The 12,006-nt window shown below is 36.3% G+C and overlaps 1 protein-coding gene across 1 annotated transcript in view; it reads left to right on the plus strand.

Annotated features, from left to right (window-relative positions):
* Nucleotides 1–592: 592 nt before the first annotated feature.
* The window catches only part of CLASP2 (cytoplasmic linker associated protein 2), a gene marked incomplete at its 5' end in the record, with an annotated part of 59,423 nt that continues 48,009 nt past the window's right edge, over nucleotides 593–12,006 (plus strand). Inside the window, 6 exons of the mRNA XM_009582824.1 lie at nucleotides 593–652; nucleotides 1,860–1,937; nucleotides 2,529–2,696; nucleotides 5,448–5,503; nucleotides 6,650–6,820; nucleotides 10,070–10,093. Coding sequence (XP_009581119.1) covers nucleotides 593–652; nucleotides 1,860–1,937; nucleotides 2,529–2,696; nucleotides 5,448–5,503; nucleotides 6,650–6,820; nucleotides 10,070–10,093 — 557 coding nt within the window. The remainder of the gene's footprint in view (nucleotides 653–1,859; nucleotides 1,938–2,528; nucleotides 2,697–5,447; nucleotides 5,504–6,649; nucleotides 6,821–10,069; nucleotides 10,094–12,006) is intronic.

A 12,006-nucleotide genomic window follows, 5' to 3' on the forward strand; every position in this document is an offset into this window, starting at 1 on the left:
ACAAATCCAAAACATAGCCCCATATGAGCCACTGTAAAGAAAAGTAACTGTATCCCAGCCAAAACCAGTACAGAGTGCTTTCTATATGCAGGGCCCTGTACTAATGGTCTCATGTTTTCCTTTATGCTACATACTCAGTAATGACAGATGAAAGGATGGGAATAGTGTTTGGGATAGAAGTACACTGCCATAGAAACATTATGTTGTGACTTAATAGCTGAATTTTTAAAGTATTGTTTGGGTTTTTTTAATATTAAGATTTTATAGTTTGTACAATTTTTAAGCTTTACTGATTTTTGTCTGTTATTTTGGGGATAATGAAACTAACATAGCATATGTGTAATAACATGACAAATGGTTAATTGAACCACATATTTTTTTTTTTAAGTTTAGGATTAGTTAGCCTGCATATTTGCTTTCTATACAGAATATTTTAACTTTGCAATAAGGCGACCAATGTCCTTTGACAGATAAAAGTACTTTTATTTTATGTATTTGTTGCCCTCAGGGGGAAAGAATAAAGTTATTGTTTATTCCGCAAGCACATTAGAGAAATGAGTATTAATTACAACTTTTTGTTCTGTCTTTTTAGGCGCTCCTTTGAATTTTTAGACCTCTTGTTACAAGAGTGGCAAACACATTCGTTGGAAAGGTATGGGCCAATATACTTTTTCCCCAAGAATAAATTGCTAATGAATTTTAAGACAGAAATCTTTTCATTTAATCCTTTAATTGGATTATGTTGTTCAGTGTTGGCCAAGCTTTCTAGCATAGACGACCTTTCTAGCACAGCAGGTCATGTGGCTCATTCAAGTGCTAGGGAGGAGAGCTGTATGCTCCAGCCTTGACTTCGTGTTGCCTCCTCTCCTTATGCTCTGCCTCTTCTCCTACACCACATATGAGCAATGCGTACCATGCTTTCTCAGAGTTTCACTTATATCATGTATCCTGTGCAGCAAAGATGCACAGGTGAGCATCTGTCTTTTCTCCTGAAAGGAAGAAATTTGTATGTTCACCATAAAAGAGGGCAAGTGAGATTAGGCTGGAGGACTTTTTTCTGGTCGTGATTAAGAGCACACTGTAGCTTCTCCAGGTAGATAGGAAAATAGTTTATGCGTCAGCTCTGCAGAATGTATACTGTAAGCACAGAGTAAGAGCAAAGGGGCTACAGGGCCTCCAGAGAAAGCTCTGAACAGTTCATCCAGCTCCAGAGTCATCTTTCAACCCCTCAAGGTGCTCCTGAGAAAGGGAGCAATGGGGAGATCACTTGATTTGTGTCAGAGTGTGTATGTGTGTATTTTAAAAACAAAACAAAACAGCACCCTGCCCCCCTCCCAAAAAAAAAAACCCACAAACCAACCCACAACCTCAGTTGAATGAAAATCCATTTATCATCACAATTTTTGGTTGTTCTGATGGGCGCTTTGCTGTTCTTTGAGCATGTGTTGAGGTTTAGAACTCATACGCCAAAAGCTTTCAGAGGTGAATTTCCAGGAAAGCAAGCTTACTAATCTTAACTTTTCCTTTTTCTTACTATTAATATAGTAGGGGAAATAGTTTTTCCATTTCAGGAAAGTAGGTGTCTTTAAAACAGTATTTTTAAGTAACTTTTTAAGTGTGATAGGTGGATGTATGTCTGAAAAGTAGATTATAATTCTTTAGATTGAAGGAGAAAGCTTACCTAAACCTTTACAGAAGGTGCAATTATGTCATCAGTGTGCTTAAGCATTTGTTTACTTCGTATCTTAGAACTACTATCTCAGCTGGTTTTTACTTAGAGTAACGTTAATTAAAGTGTAAAACTTTACTAAAATAGAATTTGGAGTAGCAAAACAGCATGAAGAATGTCTTTCTTCTAGGCACGCAGCTGTCTTGGTTGAAACAATCAAGAAGGGCATTCATGATGCTGATGCAGAGGCAAGAGTGGAGGCAAGAAAGTGAGTTTTGACTACATTTTGCTCTGAAAAGTTGTTTGTTTTACATAAGCGGTACAAGGCTCTAATCGGAGGTGGGCAGCTAACTATGGCTGAAGAAGAGGACACAAGTTAGGTGGAAAATTGATGTTTCTGTTCTCTGAGTCCTGAATTAATATCTAGTTTCTTTTGCAAAAGACATTCTGAAAGTTGAGGCAGTTAATACTGTCGTGCAGCATTTGAGGATGCTACTGAAACAGGAGTCATAAAGGTTGATATTGCTGCATAATCATTCTTCCCCCCCCCCCATTAAGTCATTAAACGACTGCAGCACTTTGACTAGTGGGTAGGTCAGAGAAGAATTTCTTTTGCTTTCCCACAGAATCGGTAAGTGAATGTGAGAATTTCAGAGGATAGACTAAGTTATTTTGAAAAGATTAATTCAGTTTATGTAGCTGGTTTCTTTTATTGTATGCAGTATTGTATGCATTACGTATTTTCAGTCTGAGTTCCTTTCCCTCCCATCCCTGGTTCATTCTGTAATCTTTACTTCCTGACTCCACACTTTGAAGAAAATACAGAGCAATTACATGTGATTATTCTCTTATTTTGCAGGGCTTATCTGGGTCTTAGAAATCACTTTCCTAATGAAGCTGAGACTCTGTACAATTCTCTTGAGCCGCCCTATCAAAGAAGCCTCCAGACCTACTTGAAGAATTCTGGCAGTGTAGCATCTCTCCCTCAGTCAGACAGGTCATCCTCCAGCTCACAGGAGAGCCTCAAGTAAGGGTCACTTAACTGTTTCTGAGCCTATAAACAAATAAAAACTACTTCTCAAAAGCAAATGAGCCAGATTTCTGTGGTGTACGAGAAAGCTGCAGTTGTATTTTGTCACTTTTAATTTTATAACTTTTAATTTTTTTAATTAAAAAAAAAAATATTTTGTTGTGTTTTGCTATATTACCACAGCAAGGTGAAGAATAAGGGCAGTCATTAACTGGATTTTAGCAGGCTGTTCTTATTCATATATTTATTCCTTAGCAGTCTCTGTTACACCAAAGTATCTTCAAGGTTCACATCTTGATGTCCAGCATTCTGGTGCAATGAGTAAGTCTAGGAAACAAATAATGATGTTACTCCTTTTTTATCCCTTTTCACTGGGAAGTATGAGAAAGAAACATTGACAGTGAGATTCATTCAGATCAGAGATCTTTTTTTTTCCTGTCTTCACAGTATTGAATATGTATTAAGTGTTTTGCAGCTATGCTAATTACTGGGGGGGGTCTGTGCTGCAGTCAATGGTGTATTAAAATGTATAGACAATCTTGAGTTGAATAGATTAAAGTTTGCTTAGGTACCAATAGCAAAAGAAATCTATTGGCTTTTTAGTGGAAATGTAAAATACTAGTAGTAGTAGTGTGTAGTGATTTTTTTTTAATTTGAATTCTAGAAAGCTTCCTCAAAGTATTTAAACCTGTTAAGACTTCAATTCAGATGCTTCATTTCCAAAGCCAGAGAACTTTTCTGTTCACTTTTGACTTGAAAGCAAAGACTGCTTCCAGCCTATTTAAGGACCTTTAAAGGTTCTTGCAATCCAAACTATTCTATGATTCTATGATAGTGTAAGTTAATTTTTAATTTTGTCTTTTTTTGGCTGCTACCTTAAATACCAGAGACTTTCCCTCTTCTATGTCAAATCTTATCTTTCCTATGATACTTGTAATTATAAAAAACATTTTAAAAATAATTGCCTGTAATGTAGGCTATTGCTAACACTTCATTTTCCACAAACAAGTCTTTATTCAAAGATTAATTACTCTTGTTTAAATTAATCTATATTCCCTGTCTGAAAATCAAAGTGCTGTTAATGAGTTACTAGTAATAAAATGTTAAAAACTAAATTACAGGGAAATTACAGTCTTAAACTACTCTTAAATCCTCAAGTAAGTGTTACTTCCTGTATTGCAAGATATGCGAGTACTAAGTACAGAAAGGGAGGAGTAAAATAAGAGATGAACAGAAGAGATCATTATATTGGAAATTAATTAATTTTTAATGGCTTTTTCACTAATTTTGCATTTAAATGCATTTTGTTTTCCCTGTGCTATCCAAAATTACATTTCCGGCTTCTAATATAGATGCTGAGTTCTCCCTGTATAGACTAACTTAGGAAATATGGGTATGGTTTTCCTAAAAGACTGATCCTCCATGATTTTTGACCCTCTGAACTTATAGCTCTTTCAGATCATTGGTCAAAAATGGTTATAAAGGGGAAGGTGGAATGAGAGAAATGTGGTGACTTGTGCCTACCTATATGAAGCTGCTTAAATGAAATGTGCAAGTGCTGAAATTGTAAGAGTTGTCTAGGTGTTCTGTTTGGAGCAACTTGTAAGGTCAGGATGCACCCAGGAGCTCTGCCTGGGCCTCCTCGACTTACTTGCAGCAAAATACCCCCAAAACACTAGTAATGTCAGAAAAGCAGGTATTGTTCATGATAAGCTGCAAATACATGCTCTTCTGTGAGGGGTTAGGTAACAATGCTGATCTCTATATTATCATTGGGCACCTGAGCTAATAACTCAGATAAATACACAATATTATGCATTTCTTTTCTCTCTGCTTTTTGGTTTAAAATTGGAGAGGGATTATTTTTACTGAAGCTGAGACACTAGACTCAGGTTGTAATTTGCCTGTTGATGAAATAGTCAGTTACTTCAGCAAATACAAACCTTCCCAGTCAGATAAATATTTAGATGGCTAGATATGAATCAATGAATAAAGTATCATGCTTTGTTCTACTAGTCTTTTGCTTTTCCCTGGTCCCTCTGACTGCATTTTACCCTTCTGAACCAGGCAGAAGGAAGGGTTCATAGTTAAACTTGAATAGACACAAAGATTTTGCTTCAGCAGCAACTCATTTTTGCAGTAAGAGTAAAGGGAAACGGAGAGAAAACGTAGAGGAAAAGACATGGGATTTTTCTCCTTTTATGAATTGTGGGAGCCTTGAGTCTAGCTGCTTGGAAGTTCCAACATTTTCCTTTCTAATTTGTAATTCGATTCTTGGGAGATATAGGATTGGAAGATGCTTGTGAATTGCACACCTGTTTTCCTTGTTACTGCAGATACCACTTCACATAATTTCTTTCATAAATCAAGCTTTTTGTGTAGCTCCTGCTATTTTTGTTTGACAGCTGATTTAGAAGATCAGCCCTGTGGTTAAAACCTTGTACTGACCACCTTAAATGTTTCTGTGACCAAATCTGGAATGCCTGAACTTTGTGTTAGCAAAGTGTGCCTATTGGTAATCTAAGGATTAATGCTTAGTGATGAAGATGTAATTTTATAAAATACAAAAGGTAAGATGATTGTGTTTTCTTTATCATTCTGTATTCAATGTGTTTATCTAAAATATGCTGAGAAAGTTGAAGGGGAGAAAAGAAGAAAAGATTTTTTTCCTCTCTGTTGTTGTTGCCTTTTGGACCTGATACATGAGACTTACTTATTGGGTTTACTGACTTTTTAAATTTTTTTCAGTCGGCCTCTATCTTCTAAATGGTCGGCAGCCAGCCCAGCAAGCCTTGCAAGCAGAGGTAAGGTGCTTGCTACATAGTGCAGTGCACAATAATTGTTCTTTATGTTCTTTGAATTAAAAGTTTTAAATGCAGCTTAAAACCTTACTGTCTTAAGCATTTACCCTGTTTCCAAGTTGAATAATGCTATGTGTCACTACAAACTGCACCTGGAGCTAAGATTGCCTCATACTTGCTTCACATTTTATGTATTTTCAGTTGTTGCAAGTATAAGGCATAATTTGCTATGTATTGGTACTATTAAATGATCATCTGTCTTGGAGTTTTGTCATGAACAGTCACTCTCAAAGAAGCAAAACATTATTCTATGGTCTATGCATGATTATTAGGCTTATGGCATTTAGAAGTGAAGGACTCGTACCTTTCATCTCTTCACATGTGACTGCTGCCCTTTATAAAAAACAAAACCACAGATTTGTAATTCAAAGAGTTTAATTTTGTCTGGAGTTTCTCAGAATTTAATGTCTTCGTTCTCTTTTCACATAATGTGTTTGTAACTCTTGCGGAGTAAATCATTGAACTCCTTTTTACAAATGGCCGGTAATCGAGAGTGCTTGTTTTCTGGATATTGAAACTATTAAGGGGGAGTCAAGTTTTGAAGACATAAACCAATGGTTAGAATTAACTGAAGTGAATAGATAATATTCAGTAAATAGTAGGACATGAATATAAAAATACTTTACAGAAGATTAGACCCTAAAGCAAATCAAGGTATGCATTCAGTTTGCGTGTGGCTTTATCTTAGCTGAAGTGTGGGAATATTATCTTCCCTCAGTATCACAAGGGATGCTGTGAATTTGCTTACGTTTGTGAAGTATTCAATAATGTAATAAATGTCATAAATGTTCAGAACTAGGTAATTTGTACTAGGGTGGGAGCACATGTTTTGTATTAAATAATGAGAAAATTTCATGCTGAATGAAAATAAATACTGCTGTAAAATAAACTGTTCTTTATCTGAATTTCAGGGCAGCACCAGGTCTAGTTTGCTTCTTAACGTCAATAATACTTTGTTTAATATTAATTGATTTACACTATTTTGCATAGTTTTCTGTGCTTTTTGCAGTAGTAGAAAATGTTAACCTTTCAAATATAATTAATTTTATTCATTACCAACTAATTTCCTAATTTTTTTTTCTGTGCTACTTTCAGGCAGCAGCAAGAGTGTTCCAAGCCCAGGAACTCTGCAAAGGTCTCGCAGCGACATTGATGTTAATGCTGCTGCAGGTGCAAAGGCCCGCCATGCTGCTGGACAGACAGCTGGAGCTGGGCGCTTGTCAGCAGCTGGTCTACCTCCAGGATCTTACGCTTCACTAGGTAAGGGAAACATCTTTACAATACTGTGAAATTTTTTTTTGAGGTTTTTGATCAAAAAGTTACGGGAAATACGTCTACATTTGAAAAATTGTCGTCATTTTTAGTAGTACTGGAGTATTTCAAAAGAGCAGGTGTTCTGCAGTTACCAACTTTGCTAGATGTTTTGTTTTTCTTGTGCTGGAAGAATGCCAATGCAAAGAATGTATCCATACTATGCTCTTTAAATGTGTTAATCTGGTATTAAGTATTGGAAGGCACAGTACCTTCACTTAACAGCAGATGGTAATCATGGCATTTTCATTTCTGGAAGTAATAGGGAAATGAGTGTTAGGACTCTTGATTTTCCATTTTTCTCAGCTCTTTAGCTGAGTGTTTTACAACAATGCTAAAGAGACATCCTGGCAGTAAGTGGTGGCTTCTTCATGTAATACAGAAATGTTTTACACAGTAATATACAACATGGATTTCATAGCTTTCTTCCTAAGCATGTTGATGGAACTATGTGTATGTTTTTATGTAGGTGACAGTCTTCATTGATAGGAATACTTGTGGTTAGACATAAAGTGCTACAAATGATAAGAGTACAGAAAGGTATTTGATAGTGCTTGTGGTGATAGATGCTAGAACCTCCACTAAGTGGGGAGGGTAAAGGAATATGGGCATGTTTTTGTTCTTTTTAGGTTATCCATACTGCAGGGGTAGCAATGGGGGAAACGAGGTTCAGTGTTCACAAAACTTTTAGTTTTTTCTTCTCAGCTTACGTGTCAGCTAGATCACCAAGGAGGCATGTCCTAATGTCAGTGTTGCCGAAGATGATCACAAGAGAGGAAGAGAAACGATATAGTTCTTCTGATTTACCTTGTGTTTGGGGAGATGTTAGGATACACTTAGGCTATGGTTTTCAAAGGTTTTGGTTATGCTTTTTTAAATTAAAATGTGAGTTAAAATATTTTTAATGAGTTGATTTTTTTGTCATCAGGGCCTGCTTGAAATGGTTTGAACACGATTGATTTTAGGATTAAGTTTATGAGTGTGAGCAATGCTGACTAAAAGGAGTGCTTGGTACTTGAAATGGTAATTTTGCGTGTGGGCTCCCTCTAGTGCCCACACGGCGGAATCAGAGAACCTGCTAGGTAGTAGGTGGACACCAATGTTAGGCTGCTCAGTTTGCTTGGTGGAAGAGATATGGTTGTGGTTATCACTTGAGGAATTCTCAGTTCCTCCTAACTTAATGCCTAAGAGCCTGAAATAGGTGGGATGATTATTCTGCAAGATCAGAGTATTGCCTGACCTGTTTTGGTGTGCAACAGGGCATATTCTGAATCTCAGACAAAGCTGGCGTTCAGCTATTGTGAGAAGAAAAAGTGACACAGAGCATGGTAGCAGAAGGAGAAAATTGTCAAATGGAAAACAAAGGGAGAAATCTTTCGGTTAATCTATCTTCTTCATGCTGCTGAAATGAAGGGATTACTCTGGTCTTCCAAGAGTTTCATAGAAGATTAGCTCTTGATTGGAGTACTGGTTTGCTTTCAGAACGTTTTAAGCAATATGTGGTTCATGCCCAGAATTTTGTAAGCAAGGGTTGAGAAGGGCATAGAGGTTTTCAGGCAAGTAAATAGTGGTGGTTTTATGCAGGAAAATAACAGAAATAAAGAAATAGCTTATTCTCTTTGTAGTTTATAGATTAGGTGAGTGGGGAAGAAGAATAAATAGGCAGTAAGTCCAGGTCACGTTCTTTTGAAGGATTTGAGTAGCTGGAAAGGTTTGCCTTGCTAGCAGATGGAATCAGTTGTGGAGAATAATACAATGGTGGTTTGAAATGGCAAAATAATGTGATACTAGCAATGTATAGTAAAGTCAAATCCTATTACAGATGGTGTAAGGGTAGTGATAGTCAAGGAGACCAAGGTTTGTTTACAGTCATACAAAAGCAGTACCCCTTGGTTGATCTTGGCTTATTCTCCTAACAGTTTTTTAACAGTGGTAAGGTAATTTAAATGACACATACCTGTCCCCTCTTACCTATGTAGAGGGTATGACTGTTGTGTGTTTGGCTATGGATTAACCATGGAATCCACCCCAAAATATTGTTTACTCTTAGTTTTCAAAAGGTAACCTTAAAATGGGTGGAGTGTGAATCCAAGCAAGTGCCATGTTTCAGAAAATGGGCTAATTTGTAAACTTCTCCCCTCTGTTCATTTTAAGGGGGTTGTTTGTACTAAATCCAAATTTAGCAACTTAAATGACAGAATTGTCAAGATAATGCTGACCATGATACTAAAGTGCCTAGAAAATGTTATCGTATTTCCATAATGCTTTCCATGTATTCTCAGGTGTTGCAGTCAATAGCAAAATAAATAACATTGCTTCCTCTGGAGCTTGAATTTATTTTCATTTTCACCCTTACTTAGAGAAACATCCACCTTTTGCTTAAACAGCTGCCAAATTTAGAGCCTCAGAGGACCACAAGTTCATGAACATAGTAATCTATAATTGTTTCCACCCATCTCTTCCCATTTTATTATTAATAGAAGAACTCTTGCTTGCTTATTTATGTTTGGTTTTTTTTTTAAAAGACTGTTCTAGAAGCATGAGGACATTCTTTACTTTACTTATTCTTAATGTTGACTATCTTTGACATCCTTAAGTATTAATGTCTTTTCTGAGGAGACTTGAGCTGTAATTATATGTCTTACAGTAAATATTTTAATTTTGATTGTTACTGTCAGAATATGTATGCACTACCTTCCAGCTGAACTGGTAAATCTTTAATGCTTTTAAACCAGAGTGGAACTTTCTCCCATTTGTCCTCTGTCTTTGTTGTGATGTCTTTTTCCCTTCTGTCCCTTACCCCAGGTTGGGCTTCATGCTCAGTAGCAAATTTGGTAAGAATTAGAAATATTGTGGTTCAGTAATGATATAAATATGTACTGATGCTTCAGTAACTATTGACACCGAGCATGAAACAGTTTATTTTGTTGTAAGGGTTTGCTCCAAATCTGGGTAATACGGAGAGATTCAACATCCCTGTGCAGGGTACTTGTACCCTGTTCTGTAATTTTTGTGCTTTGGACTGAGAGAAACCAACTTTACTTAAGGTAGCTTATACATGCATGAATTAGATAAACATGTCTGCTGTATTTAATATTAATGTATTTTCCTTAATTAATGTTTTATGACTCTGCTGTGAACACCTTTATTCTAACACACTAAGTTTTCCATGTTTCTTTGCCTGCTTGTTCAACAAAGAGGATACTTCTGACAAGATGGATGGTAAGAAATTGTTTAGTCTGTCCTCTAATTCTATTAAATGTTTAATAATGTGTCTTTTATGTAAAATTATTAATGTTTAATATTTTTGTCTGTTCATTAACAAAATACTATGCTGTTTTCATTAACCCCTATGTAATCTTGATGTCTTAATATGTGTTGTGTTATTGCTGTATTTGTCAATGTTTTTGATGACTGGTCTGTATCAGCAACAGAAACTATCAGAAATTGGATGTTACTACTGTTTTTTTAAAAGCTCTATTAATTACAGAACAATTCGGTAATCAATACATGCTTTCTTAAACTAGCTCTAGTTCCATCATAGAATCATAGTTTTACCTGTGAAGTCAAATTTTTTTACTTCTTGGCAGAACAGCAATGGGAGAGCAAAAGATGCTTGACCACATTATGGAGGATTTAAAAACAAACAAAACAGAAAAAAACACTAAAATCTTCTCTTTCAAAAGTGCTCTATCAAAATCTAGTCTGGCTACATAACTTTAAGTGCCTGTAAATCCTGTAATACAACGTAATTCTATTAAAGAATAATTTGTTAAGAAGACCTACCTGGGAAAATAGCTTACCAAGTATTCCAGCTAAGTTTTAGCGCTTACTTTTTCTTAACTCACTGTATTAAATACGTGGAGGGAGTTGTCCATATGTTTTTATCCTAACTGCAAAGCAGTTGAGAATCAGGCTTCTCATAGCAGTTGTCTGTTTCAGGTGTGTGTAAGTAATGCTTCCCATATCATAAAATGACAGAGTCACAGCTTGATGCCTGATAATTCTAGTTCTAATTTATTGCTGGGGAACACTTAACAAGTCGGTTATGTTCGCTACTTACTTAATAATTCTTGTCACATGTGTTTATTAACAGTACATGTTTTGAAGAATGAGTAGTTTACTGGAAGCAAAGCAGGCGATATTTTTCATAGAAATGAAAACAGTAAGAAGGTAGATCTCTCAAACCCAGAATCCTGAATCATTTTAAAGCACAGATTATCAGTTGCATGAGAGTTAGTTTTGGAAGAATTTGAGCCATTTTTGACTATTGCAGATGGCAAGCCTACTTTAACAAAATGAGTGAGGGGTTGTACAGGGCAATAGTGTCTGTCTCGCTTATTTCCATATCAGATTTCCTTATGTTGCATATAATAGGATTTATTTATACCTATCTGTGCTAAACACTTAATCTTGAGCTTTTGCACTTTGTCACCAGCAGTAAGAGTTCTTAGGGCCATGTGTACAGGCTTTTTCTTTTGTTCAGACCAGTAGTCACAACTAATTGTCCCACACACATCTGTTTAAAAACAGTAGGGGAAGTGCTACACAATTGATCAGAATAACAGGGTTTTTTTTTTTTCTAGAGGATATCTGTAGGGATGAATATGCAAGACAGAATGAACACAGCTTAGCTCTCCAGCTGTAGTTGTATGATACAGCTGCTCTGATCTAACCACCACCAGGAGGAACTAATCGTTTTTCCTTTTCCCACTAATCTTGGCCATGTGTTTTTACCACTTCTTTCACTAGTGCCTTTTAATACTCTATTATCAGTCACTGTAGGTGAACAAACTCCAGAAAAATTATTTCATAACACAAAAGTGAATAGTATTCTGTTATTTAGCTTTTGGAGCTGACAGTGAGCCTTTAGCCATCCAAAACAGGTGGTAGTACAAGGGTGGAGAAGAAGAAGCAGAATCACCCCTTTTAAGGAGCAGCTAGCTGTTAGCCTGGCTTAGATGTTGCATGGAACCTGCCTTTCAAGATCCAGCTCTGGAAGAATGTTGGATTTGGGGGAGGGTAGTTTAGGGTTTGGGTTTTTTAATACAGACTGGCAAATTTGATCTGGAAAACTTTGAGGCACTGCTATATACATATTACTGTAACAGATTTTTGTGAAGAAGCATTGAAAT

This window comes from Fulmarus glacialis, unplaced genomic scaffold (genome assembly GCF_000690835.1).
Source record: "Fulmarus glacialis isolate BGI_N327 unplaced genomic scaffold, ASM69083v1 scaffold16648, whole genome shotgun sequence".
NCBI classification, from domain to species: domain Eukaryota; kingdom Metazoa; phylum Chordata; class Aves; order Procellariiformes; family Procellariidae; genus Fulmarus; species Fulmarus glacialis.